Genomic DNA, 14,041 nt, shown 5'->3' with positions numbered 1-14,041 from the left:
TTACTAGGCATTTACGTCTGGAATGTCCTCTTTTTCTCTAACTCACATAATTTATATGTAGGTGTTTTATATTCAAGTTGATAACAAAATAATTTTTTTAATAATTTTAAACCAGATTTTTTTTTTTTTTTTCTATTCATTAGGCTTTTCTGCCATGAATTGCATTTTATATATGCTATATTATCTGGAAATTTCATATATCCAGAATTTGCATTTTTTTAGCTTTCCTGATAGTTGAGCTTTTATTGTATTAAGATGATATAATTGTGCAAATATGAAGTTTAAATATCTATGTTTTTAATCTATATTTTTTATTTATTTTTATGTCTAGGTTATAACAGGAGGCAAAAATAAGTATTTAATTAATGGAGTTGGTGCTAATAACAATCGTGTACATGATCTTTTCCAGTCAGTACACTTGAATGTGAACAATCCTCATTTTCTGATTATGCAAGGCCGAATTACAAAAGTTCTGAATATGAAACCCATGGAGGTAAGATTTTAGATACTTAATATAATGCAAACACCTTAGCACAATTTGGTGATTTTTTAGAGAGGAAAAGTAAAAGTTACTTATTGGATGCAAGTTGATGGCTTTCACACCTATGAAAAGGTGTTCACAAGTTGAAAAGCCATCACAAGTTGATGGCTCTCCTTTTTTTTTTTTTTTTTTTTTAAGTTTCCAAAACAATCAATATTTATCATAAATCGGTAAACATTATCAACATATGAAAATAAAACTTACTTTAGCAATTTAAAATGCACTGCTGGCCATTAAAATTGCAACACCAGGAAGGAATGATCTGATGAATGTCAAAATGACATAAAAGGAAGAAGAGGTCTGGATATGCAAATGATTAGTATTTCAGTGCATGTAGATGATGCAGGAGGGAGAAATGACATCTGAAGCACAGCATAACATAAAAATTCTGTAGCGGATTTCTCATTCATAAAGTGCTCTGTAAGGTTGGAATTTGCTCAGAATATCATGTTATACCTTGAATAAGAAGAAAAAATGATTTCTAGCAAGTGTTGAAATTTGATAGAGGTTGGATCGTTGCCTGTCGCAAGTGTAGATTATTGGTCCATGATATCGCCAGTCGTAGTGGTCGACATCCAATCACAGTCATGCAAATATGAATCAATGGATTGCTGAGAGTCATATTGCATGCAGGATCTCAAAGCCCTCCCATGATGCCAGAGAGGACAGACATATTGTGAGGTCGACCCTGCAACACCATACGACCACATCACGGAAATGAGCATGTTTGCAACATGCCAGTATCAGCTCGTAAGGGTTGTTGACCTTTGCAGCAGTGTGGACCCAACAGGTTGACCATTACTTTGGCTTCCCTTGACAGTGCAGCACAGAGAGAGACGGCGACTCTGGTGCGCCATATGAAAAAAACTGGGTATAGGAGTTGCACAATGTAGTCTTTTCAAACGAGTCCCGGTTCTGTGTGCAGTATTCTGATGGCCATATACGTGTCTGGAGTGTCCGAGGAGACAGCATGTTGCCTGCTTGCATTTGATATTGGCATAGGGGCCCTGCACTAGTTTTGATAGTTTGGGCAGCCACTGGATATACGACACGCACATCTCTAGTTCGGATCGAAGGTAATTTGAATGCAGATGGGTACATTTCTGACATCTTGTGTCCAGTGGTTATGACCTATTTTCAAGGCCTCCAAACGTCATTTTCCTACAAGATAATGCAAGACCACATGTTGCATGTCGTTTTCTGACCTTCCTCGATACACAGGGTATTCGATTGCTGCTCTGGCCTGCACGGTCTTCAGATCTGTCACCCGTTGAAAACATCTGGTCATAGGTTGAGAGACTGGCCCGCCACCCCTCTCCAGCTAATATAGTTGATGAAGTCTGGCATGGGCTTGAAGCAGCATGAAATGAGTCATCCAATTCTGTCATCCAAGCCCAGTTTGACTCCATGGCTAATGGGGTAAGGGCTGTTTTAGTTGCCAGGGCTTGCACCTGTTTCTACTAATTTTGCACCCCTGTAGACCTCCAAAATGCTTACAAATTTAATCACTTTGTTTTCATGCCATACTGTTACGTGCAATAAATATCTTTTTATATTTGCTTTCCTTCATGGTGTTGCAATTTTAATGGCCAGCAGTGTACAAATTTGAATTATGTGAGGATTACATGTTAAATAAAAAAAAGAAAAAACATTTTTCTTCAAATCTTTCTCTTATTTTTTTTCCACAATTCTTCTCCCGAAGTACACAATCATCTGTTTCTACGTAAAAAAATAAATCAGATAATTGCATACACTTGACTTTGTGCAACCCTTAATAGCAGCGTTATCCAGGAAACACATTTCCTTGTTCCCTTTAGAAAATGTTCAGCAAAATTCTGTATTCCTTTAGAAATTTTACTGCAGTTTCTTCCATTGTGGCGAATTCTACAAGTTCCTATTTTAAAACGAAGTTTAAGGAAAAAAAAAAAAAAAGATTTGTTTATAAGAAAATCTTCGGAACTTTGAATATGACAAAAAAGAATGCGTATGAAAATGGCGGCATTGCTTTACTGGAGGATTGTTATGAGCATGGTTGCTGGAAATTCTACATTTGGCACAAACTAATTGTGGAAAAATTTAACTGCTGTCATGAAATATTGTGGAATAATTTATGGCAACTACAGAGTGGGGGCGGGAAAAAAAAAAGGTTAATCGAATACTGATTAAATAAAGAGACGTGATTTCTTCAGAATTCTGCAGAAATGAATAGTGCAATTTTAGTAAGGTATGTACCAAATTTCGTGAATCATTGGTAGCCAACTTTACAATTAGTGGGATAAGACATAAATGCAGCATTTGCTGCTTATTAAAATCACTTCAGTTCCAAACATATTGACATATCATCATTGTATCATTTTCGCTGTTACTTTCTGCAGTTCTTTTAACATTTTGTAATAAGTTTTCATGCTTTCTCAATATTTTTGCGAATTAGCACATATTCTAAAAATGAATCTTCATAACTTCCCTCACTGATGTCTCAAACGTTAGGCTGCTGAGGCTTCTTCTGCATAAAAGCCACATTTTTGAAAACAACTTTTAACTCATTTAAAGAGATTAATCCTTTTCGCTGACTGTGATATACATGGCCTCCAGCAGAGCTATTGAGTTATTTAACTCCTTTGAAGTGCCTGTACTTTCACACAAAATTGAGGTCTTCTCATCATTTTTTGAACATAATTTCTGTAATGACATTTTGAAAGCTTATTAAAAAAAAAAAAAAAAAAAAAAAAAAAAAACTGAAAGCTTTCAGATTTTACGGCACATCTAAAGGGACTTTTTTTAAAATCTTTTGTGTGTTAACTTTGTTTATTAAATGCTCTTTGCACTTAAACCATAAAATTCAATTCAGCAGCAATATCGCAAATTAATTTTAAAATGAGGGTATCTTCAGAATTTAAGATACACAGTCTTGCGCACTGGAAATAAAATCCCCCCTGTACAGTTTTGCCTTTGCTCGCTTTGAAATCGTTGAGTTTGTTATTCAAAAATTCACTGAACTGTTAAATTTGATGGCTCTAAATATCGTTGTTTTTTCACAAAGCGAGAAACATGCATACATTTATGCAGATTCATTATTATTTATTTTTTTTAAATATAACACAGGGCAATAATATTTTGTGGCAACAACTTGAAAAGTGAACTGACTCTAATAATTTTGTGCATCTCCAAATCAGATGATGGTGGTTCAGTGGGTTTACTAATTTTAACACTTTTTCATTTTTAACAATATTTTAATTACTATATACAGAGCGTATTCTTAGGCCGCCGCCTTCAACATGAACAAACTTTATTCTCTTACAACTAAGCGAGCAACAGCGCCCTCTAGCCTTTTTCTTCAAATTACACAACACTGACATTTAAAGTTTTCAATGCAAAATGCCAAGAAATTAATAGCCCTTCTGGGCTAACGCCCTTTGGGCTAATAATAATTCAGGGTTCGTTCAGTTCTTAAGAGTCCTTAAATTTTCTGGAATCGATTTTTGGTCCTTAAAAGCCCTTAATTTTGGCCAAAATCAGTAGAAGGTCCTTAAATTTAATCATCTGAAATTTCTGTCTGTTTAATGACTGCCATTTTGAGTGTGAATTAGCATTTTGGAGGAATATTTTTGGCGATTCACTGATGTATGTATGGGTTATAATTTGTTTCTATTTCTAATATAACTCATGGGATACTCGAGTTTCTAAGCAAGAAGTGAAACATAAGCATTTTGAAATTCATTTTTCGTAATAAAGAGCTCTTAAACAATTTTCGCTTTTGGGGATGTGAATTCTTTTATTGAATGGTTCTAAATTTGGTGACTTGTCAACATTTTCGCGATTTTTAGATCAGTTTCTATAGAAAATTTTTAATTCCGAAATCTGAGAATTTTTTGACGACTTTTTTTTAAAACTTCATAACATTGGTAAATTTCATTAAAATAATGGTAATATATTGGAATTATATTTAAAAAATAATATTAAAATAAAACATTTTTATTTTTTGCTGTCATATTATAAAGTTTCATTTTGGCAACTTATACAATACTTTAAATCTGGAAAATAACCAAGGTATAATGCTATAAAGCATAATTTACGAAACAGCTCTAAGCAAAAGCAGAATTAGCTATGTAATTAATTAAAAAGTCTTCTTTTAATTTTTTTTCATTGTAAGCGTTTTTCCCATGTAATTGTCTCAGAATATTCAAAATTCTCAGAATATGCAACAGTTTTCTCTATAAAATTAATTTTACACTTTTTCCCCTGCCTTTTTTTTTTTTTTTTTTTCCCAAAACATTTTTTCCAAAACAGGCTTTTTGCTGTTACAGAATTGGTTGGGATAATTTTTCTTTAGTATTTTTGACACTGCAGCATGTAAAGTTTAGAAGGATTTGAAGGCAAGATTTATAGACCCACGATTCTAGAAGATTCGAGAAATATGTGACAAAATGAAAAATGTCTCCATGGCATCAATGCATAATGGATGTATTTTACAGAAAGTATGCGATGAATTTCTTACTTTTTGGAGAACGCGTGGAAGAACAATGAAGACATAATATTTGAAATGTTTTGCTCCTGATACTAGAATCTTTTTCTTTAATATGTTTATCTTCCCTTTATTTTACTGTTTACTAGACACAAGCATGGAAAATATCAAAAATGCTTCAAATCGTATCACTTGGGCAGGTACTATAAAAAGGAATTTTTTTATTAATAAAGAAATTGAAAACTTACAATTTTAAAAAATCCATCTAATTAATATGTAATTCATCATACACAGAGCTGGCACTAGGCATTTTCTCATCTGATGCAATCTCTATGGGTCCTAAATTCGACTGCATAGTGCTTTTCTAAATTCTACTTCCAACGCTTGCTGTAAATTCTAAACGTTTTGCCATTTCTAGATTTTGTTGTTTGGTGTGTCACTAAATTCTAAAAATTCTGCCACACCAGCTCTGTAATAATATTTTTTCTGAATTTCATATTACTAAAGAAATTAAATTAGTCATTTCTTCTATACATTCTAAATGCATTTAGTGTTTTTTAGAAAAACAGAAATCCTTAATTAAATCCAAAAATTCTAAAATCAAAAGGAAACATGCTGAAGAAAGAAACTAAATACATAAAGAAAATTATTCTTCAAAGATATGTGCAGTTATTAATATGTAAATTACCCAATTGCTTATAATTTCAGCCTTTGCTTTAATTTTCCATTTCTGTTTCCTCATATGATAGAGTTACTGAGCCAAATTAAATTGTATAATCTTTGACCACTAGTCCACATTTTTAATTTGAATTTTACTGTTCTTGTTTAATTATGTCACCATGAGATGTAATTGACTTTGTTAGCATCACAACATGCCTTTACGTTTGTTCTAAGTTCTTTTTAAATACGAGGCTTATTTAAACCTCTGTCTGATATTGTAGTTACTTTCAGATATAGTGATAATTTGCTTCACGTCTATCACGGATTTTGGACTTTTTAACTTTTACCAGATCAAGTAAACCTTCATAGCTACATTGTGGAGTGGTTGACAAGTTAGGAGATAAAGCACACAGAAACTAGCAAAAGCATTGGTTTGCATATTGAGATAAATCTCTAATTATTGTTAGAAAAAATGCTTAAAGAGAAGGAAATCAATATAAACTAGCCAAAATATTTGAGAAGGCTTCAAATTAAAATGACGGATAAATATTTTGTTGAATGTTGTTACAAAACATAAATGTTTTGTAGCTTTTAATGTGTAATTATTCTAATATCGTTTAAGAATCAGTGTCGTAAATTACATGTGTTTTAAACTGTGAAATTTTATTAGATTTTGATTTTAATAGGGCCTTTTTAACCCTTTTGCCGTCCTCTCCTGTCTGCGAAACTTTCTCCCCAGCGGCCATGTGTTTTTCGTAGCGTGTAATGTTGTTTTCTCTGTACATCATAACTTTCCATACATAACTTTCATAGTGGATGAATGTCAATGAATATTAAGTAAAATTATAAGGAAATAAAGCATAATGGAAAAATAATATCTCTGCTTATTTCTAACAGCAGGATAATTTGATAACATATGTTCCAGGCGATCCACTCCTCCCATTTTGTTGTTGTAATCTTTTACAATTGTTTTTTTTTACTGTCTTTTCCCTGTTCCAACATCAGTCATCGAGTTATGGACTGTACTCATGAAACGTATATCCTTCTTGTCTTTCCAATTCACAACCTCATTTTTTCTCTTTTTCTGCTGAGTAGATGTTGAAGCCACCTCTCACTGTCTTGTATATTTTGTAAAATGGCACGAATATTCATAAAGCCCAGGGCAAATTCAATTAGAAATAGAATGCCTGATTTCTGCTGCCCTCTAGGAGGTATTAGAACAAACAAAAATAAAAACTCTAACAAGTAAACATTTAGAAAGCGTTTTAAACGTTTAAAAGTTTTAAAATGTAGAAGAATGCTTGTAGCGCGTTATGGCCGTGTTGCAGAAGTTTCACTTGAACGCGCGAGACACATTACGGACGACGAAGAGTTTAACAAATATTGTTAAAAAATAAAATTTAATAGTGGCCATGTTAAGCCATGATGACTAAGGTTAGCTATTTACCTAATTTAATTATTTATAACTAACTGCCTACCCTTAATTATCTCTACATATTAAAGCAAGTTATTGCCTTTAATTAATACTCACTGTGCACAAGATAAATCACAAAAATGTAGACATTTAAGTAAAACTTATTCTTTGCATCTAGTGAGACTTAAAAATAATACAAAACAACTTATCACCTGTGGTGCTTTAATGGCTTATTGGAACCTGAGTGTATATTAACTGGGTTACAACCCCCTAAAACTCTGCCCAAAGCTATGACACTAACTGCATCAAACAGAGCTTGACAAACTTTCAACACTTGCCAACCATGCCTACATCAGGCCTTTCAGGTTTGTTTGAATCAACAGTTCTCTCTCTAGACAAGCAGCAGGGGTGACAACATTCAGTCTTTTGTTATGAATCATGCTGATTGTGATCTTACTTCTTATTTTAATCTATGCCGTTTGACATAAAATCTACCTGCTATTTACAAAATCTCTAGACCAGCAATTATCATCCTTTTGACTAACCTGTACCATCTAAACAAAAATTGAAAATATTTAGTACCACCACTACAAAGTACTAGTACCACCACCACTCTTAAACAAAGCTCAGATCCCATAAATTTACAAGTGTTAGAGAAAAAACTCAATCAGGATGTTGGGATTTTAATTTTTGAAATAAATAGTTAAAAATACTTTGCTTCTTTGGGTACCACCTATTTTTGTCTTGCATACCACCGGTTGAGAACCTTTGCTCTAGACCAGGGATGGGCAAACATTTTCGGTCGTGGGCCAAAAATCGAAAACAAAACGTTTGGCGGGCCAAGATATTTTTCTAAAATTTAAGAACAATATACAAGTATTACAATTTAATTATGTTAATGAGATAACTGAAATTGCAATTTCATTTTTAAAAGTTACTTATATTGAGGTTCGAGGCATGATGTACTGATTCTAAGGAACGAAGCTAAATGGGCATGTGTCAATCTACTTCTGAAATACTTCTTTCTAAGGTTTATGGTTGAAAACACTTGTTCACATATCTAAGATGAAGCAAACATAGCACTGATTTTCTGGGCGTGAGATATTAAATTCGGGAAACTTACTTTCGATAATGATTTGTAAAACTCTAACTTTGGCATATTTAGAAACAGCTGCTTGAAATGATTGTCAGATTGCAACTCGATTCAAACTGCAAATCTGACCTCACTGCTTCCCAGTTTACGTTGAAAGGCATGGTAAAAAATCCAATTCTGTTTGAATGGCATTGCAGAGTTGCCAACTCTCCCGATTTAGGCGGGAGACTCCCGATTTTCGACCGCTCTCCCGCCAACCCGATTTACAATATATTTCTCCCGACTTTTTCTTATTCTTAATATTTCTCACGATTTTTATGGAACTTGGCTTAATACTTCGTTATATGAACAAAAAAAAAAAAAAGTGATTTTGGACGTCTGAAAGCAACTGAATTTTCTCTAGATAATATCTAAAATGAAACCTTATCTAAAATGAAACCTTGGGAATCAGATGAGAATTTCTGCTTTGTGATTGACAGCATACGTATCCAGAAACTTCGTTCTCCAGTTGTCCAATGGGCATCGAGCTCCACCGCGTGTCATCTGGCATATATTAGCCAATGAGCACAAAGCAAGCTCAAGGCCGTTGGCCGTTCTTTGGATGTTCTTTCGCTATTTCGTTCATCTTGTCCTGAGTTGTGTGAGTACACGTGCCTTTAGGAAATAGTTTTAGAAATTATCGTCTTTTGATATGTCTGCGAGAAAGGTGAAATACTCATGCACATTTCAAAAATCGTACACAGTTGACTTTCCTTCCATTATTTCTTCAAGGAAATGTAATAAATTTGCGAGGTGTACCATCTGTTGTTTCGATTTTTCGATTTCGCTTGGTGGAAGGGCAGATGTTCTCAAACGTGTGCGTACACAAAAACACAAGGACAACATGAGTTGTTTTGAAAAAACGAAAAATTAAATTTTTCTTCGGAAACAAAAGATCAAAAAGTGATTAATGCAGAATGTCTGTTCTCTGCCTTTTTACTGGAGCACAACCTGCCACTGAATGCATCGGATCACGCTGCAGCTTTATTTAGAAAAATGTTTCCCGATAGTAAAATCGCTAAGAAACACTCAAGTGCAAGGACCAAAACAGGTGCAGTTGTTAAAGAAATGGGTTTGAAAAATAAATCTTCAGTTATTGATTGCATTAAAACAGCTCCGTTCTGCCTCTCTACGGATGGAAGCAATAATACCAGTTCAAAACTGTATCCAATTGTTGTTTATTTTTTTAATCCAAAGTCTTCAGAAATTGAGTGCAGTTTACTTTCTGTCCCCACTTTAGAAGGACATTCGACAGGCTTTAATATAGCACAGCTAATTATTAAAACTTTAAAATAAAATGCAGTCCCTCTGGATAATTGCTTAGCGCTTGGTGCCGATAATGCACCAGTAATGGTAGGCTTGAAGACTGGTGTTGCAGGCATCTTAAGAAAGGCAAATTCAGATTTTCAGATTATGAGGTGCACCTGTCACCTCTTAAATTTAGCAGCTGAAAAAGGGGCAGCTTCTTTACCATTAAATGTGGATGAACACGTTGTTGATATTTATTATTATCTTGAAAGGAGTTCTAAAAGAAAGGAAAAATTGAAACAGTTCCAACAGCTGCATAATACTGAAATGAGAAAAATTTTGATTTTTTGTAATTTCTGCATCATTCAGCAATTCAACTGGCAGTTCTCAAAATAATACTGCAAAATATAAGCGTAAAGCTGATACAAATTTATCTCAAAATTAAAAAAAAAAAAAAAAAAAAAAAAAAAAACAATTTGCTCAACAGACGAACTGTAAGTTTATCTTGTGAAGAACGAATATTTATGTTTTTTTCTTCGGACCTTAACAAAGCTTTTTGCTTTTTTTTTACAATTCATTTTGCCATCATTCGATGGTTTGAACACAATTCTATAAAGCAGAATTCCATTAATTCATGTTTTGCAATCAATGATTTATGATCTGTTTAAAGACATTTTATCAAAGTTTGTAAAACCAGTCTGTGTTTTGTCTTGTAATTCTATATATGATGTGATTTATGGTGAAACAGAAAATCAGAAGGAAGATGAAGATTTGGTAATAGGAGCTGCAACTACAAAAGTAATGGAAGAACTTTCAGAAGAAGACAAAAATAAGTTTTATCTTCATGTTAGAAGTTACTTCTGTCGAGTATGTGATTACACACTACATAAATTTCCAGTCAACGATGAAGTGATTTCCATGCTAAAGTTGCTGATGTTTCTGCTCTAGCAAATGCATCTTTTTTTGATATAAGGTACTTTTTGAACAGATTTCCTGTGTTACTTCGTTTAGTCATGAAAGATGATGATATTGATGTTGCTACTGATATACTGCAGTCACAATTTTGCAGTTTACAATTAGAAAACTTGGATGAAGTTATAAAATCAGCTAGGATTGACACCCAGTGGAGGTTAATTGGAAAATTGAAAGGTGCTGATGGAATTTTAAAATATAGTGAACTCTCTAGAATTATGTTGGCCATCTTGACAGTTCCCCATAGTAATGCAGAGTGTGAGAGGATTTTCAGTGTTGTTGCGAAAACGAGGACTAAATTTAGATCTAATATTAGTGATGACACATTAGAAAAACTTTTATTAGCGAAAGCAGGCCTACGTGGCAATTGCTATGAATAAAATTATGAAGTTTCTTTCTTAACGAGAGCAAAATCTGCCACTGTCCATAACATTTGTATGAAAACTGATTAAAGTGTCTCTTTTTTTTTTTTTTTTTTTAAAACGATGAAAGTAATAAAAATGTTTTTTATGTCTAAGGTATTTTTGTTTTGCTTGCATTTAAGACTAGTAACTATTTAAAGTTAATTCATTATTAAAAACTATATTTTTATCATTTAAAAAGTCTTTTTAACATTGTGAAAAATCTCCTGATTTCTTAAAAAAATCTCCTGATTTTTGAGATTCATAGGTTGGCAAGTATGGCATTGAAATCTTGACATCTTCGTTCGAACTCAAAATGCAGTTTTTTCAAGCCATCTTCATAATTCTTAAGCTTCTGTTCAATCACTGAGGGTATTGAATTTAACCTCAAACGAGACTAGCTAGCTGCCCAGCAAACATATTAAGATTTACTAAGTTAAGATTAAGTTCTTTCTAAGAGGTCTAATTCACCTATAATTGGATTCCTATATGTCTGCTCCCCGAGAAAGAGATAACGCTTGTTGACGTCAATCTATAGCTATAACTAACAAAGAACTTCCGCTGCTCACACTTTATGGATTAAAAGCTGTCTGTGCTTGCTATTTCTGTCATTTTATGTTTTGTAGAACAAAAATAGAGAGAGTAAAAAGATCACCAGTCCTTTGAAAAAAGGAAGAAATAAATAATATTTAAACAAAATAGAAAAGGAGATGGATATATAATACATATCTCTTTTAATTTGCCTCGGACGGAAAAATTTTAAATTCTCTCCTTGGGCTGGATAGAACCTTCCGGCGGGCCGTAGTTTGCCCATCCCTGCTCTAGACTGACCAAGTATGTGACAAAATGAGACATAAAAAAATCAATATAAAGCTAACTATTATTAGTAAAACATAAATGTCACTTATCTTCTTTCAAATATGTCCAACCTATTATAAGTGTAAAATATTTAATGCTATTTGATAAACTGTAGTTTATTTTATTCTCAAACTTATTAATAATTATATTAATTCATGTTTAGTAATAATGCATACTACTTAGGGATCTATTTTATTTTTAGGATGGTATTACAAAAGTGAAATTCAGGCATAGAATAATATTTTTAATTGAATTTAATCATTTCCCATTTGCTCATAAGTCCTTAATTTTTTTCATTAATGGTACTTAAAAGTCCTTAAAAGTACTTAATTTCCGTGTGCAGAAATGTGTACGAACCCTGTAATTTGATCTAAAGGCTGAGTGTTGGAAGTTGTATTAACAGAAAGCAACGCTAATGTTCTCCAGAAAGAGATCAAAGGTGTTTTTGTTATACAGTTATGAGTCCAAAGGAGCTTTGTCCCTGAAGGACTATTGTTTTCGTTTTGTGATTTTGCATCGATTTACTACAAATGGCGAATCACCTTTCAAACTCTTGCCACAAAGTATTATCGCCCTGTGTTACATTTAAAGAAATTAAATAATGAAAAATATGCATAAATGTATGTATATTTCTCGCATTGTGATAAAACAACGGTACGTAGAGTCATCGAATTTTGAATGATGTAATCCTCTTACGAATATGGGGATGTGGAAGACCAAATTTGGAATTTGTTTTATTATCAATTTCCTATTTTGTAAAACTTTAATGAATTTTCGATTAACAAACTCTAGGATTTCAAAGCGAGCAATGGCAGCATTGTACAGAAAAAACATGTTTCTCCAGTGCATGAATCTCTGTATTGGAAATTCTAAAGATATGCTCATTTTAAAGCTATTTTGCGATATTGCTGTTGAACTGAATTTTATAGCTTAAGTGCGAAGAACGTGATATTTAACGAATAAATGTAGCACACAAAATGTTAAAAAAATGCTCCTTTGGGTGTAATTTAAAATCTGAAACATTTCAGATTTTTATTTTTATTATAATAGTTTATCAAATTTTATTTAATTATTTATTAATTTTATGGTTTAACTTATTTTTATTTAATTTAATTATTAATTTATTTTTATTAATTAACTCAAAAATGATAAAATAACTTAATATTAATAATTTTTAAGTTATTTTATCATTTTTGAGTTCGATGTTCCATTTAAAAAAAAAAAAATCAGTAAAAATATTACTTGAAAGTCATGAATTTTTATTGCTATGAAACAGAGGTAAGTTCTTGACTCATATCATACATCGGAGTTTTCTGTTTTTGTCAATATCTCATGCTGTGTTCTTAATTGTTGGATCCATATTGCCTTTTACAACAGAATGACTCATGTTTTCAGTTTCTTAAACCAGCTTCCATTTCACTTTTAAATGTTAAAATGTGTTCTGGTAATATTCTGCAACACAGTGCAGTTTCGTCTGTATTATAAATTTCATGTGTCTTGAACATCTTTTATCCAGTTATTAGCCGCATGATGATATCCCTCTGCCTTCTCACCAAGCAGTTTATGATGAATGGTGTTGAATTTCTCTTTCTCCACTCATTAGCAATTTGTCAGTTGATAAAAAATTGTCTCCTAGTATTTTAGTGAAAAAAGTAGTGAATTAGTGTGAAAGCTTTAGAAGTAGAAACTCTTTTTAGTTTTATAGCTTGAAATCATTATAGAAAAGCAGTTTCAACATCCTTTGATTTTCTTTTTTGTGTTTCTTTGAGACATTCACCTGTTCTGATAGTTCTTCTGTAATTATAATTCCTTGTTTAAGTAAATTGCGCAATGATTTTTGGAAAATTTCATTTCAATTCCAAATTTCCCCATTCCAGATTTATATGTAGTTTTTCTCTAGCTGCAATTAAGAAGAAAATCAAAATCTTTGAATAGTTTATCCTGTCGTTTCAGGCTGAAGTCTTTTCACTTGGTGTTTTCAACATATTCCTAATTAAGCTCACAGCAAATCAACAAGTGCTTCTTCAGTGATTTTTTTCATACTTCAAATTTCTAGCTAGCAGGAAGATTGTCCTTTATCTATTTAGTCACTCTGCCATTTCTTGATTAGAAGCCACGATAATGCTTTCTTTGCCTTTTCTTCAGCTTTCAGTTATCACATTCTTTATATTAAAAAATTGTTAATGTACAGTAATGCTATGAAGCATTTCATGAACTTTTTTATAACTCTTTTGAAAATAATGTGTCTATCACAAAAGGAAGATTTTGAATGTAGAAACCTTACAAGATAGAATACAGAAGTTCCACTTCCTATTAGCTGGTATTAGAGAAGGAACTCTGATTCATTTACAAT

At 32.5% G+C, this 14,041-nt stretch overlaps 1 protein-coding gene across 3 annotated transcripts in view; it reads left to right on the top strand.

The window, feature by feature from the left end:
- SMC2 (structural maintenance of chromosomes 2) overlaps nucleotides 1–14,041 on the top strand; it is a 169,523-nt gene that overhangs the window by 17,890 nt on the left and 137,592 nt on the right. For 2 of the 3 annotated variants that reach the window (XM_085824803.1, XM_085824802.1), the window contains exon 3: nucleotides 332–493. The exons of the other annotated variant lie outside the window; for it this stretch is intronic. In XM_085824803.1, the coding sequence (XP_085680929.1) occupies nucleotides 332–493 (162 nt within the window). The remainder of the gene's footprint in view (nucleotides 1–331; nucleotides 494–14,041) is intronic. 3 annotated transcript variants of the gene reach the window in all.

This window comes from Stegodyphus dumicola, chromosome 10 (genome assembly GCF_044657685.1).
Source record: "Stegodyphus dumicola isolate Sdum_Otavi_A_Nest chromosome 10, ASM4465768v1".
Classification (NCBI taxonomy): Eukaryota; Metazoa; Arthropoda; class Arachnida; order Araneae; family Eresidae; genus Stegodyphus; species Stegodyphus dumicola.
The sequence above is the reverse complement of the archived record's forward strand: the minus strand, read 5'-3'. Positions and strand labels throughout refer to the sequence as shown.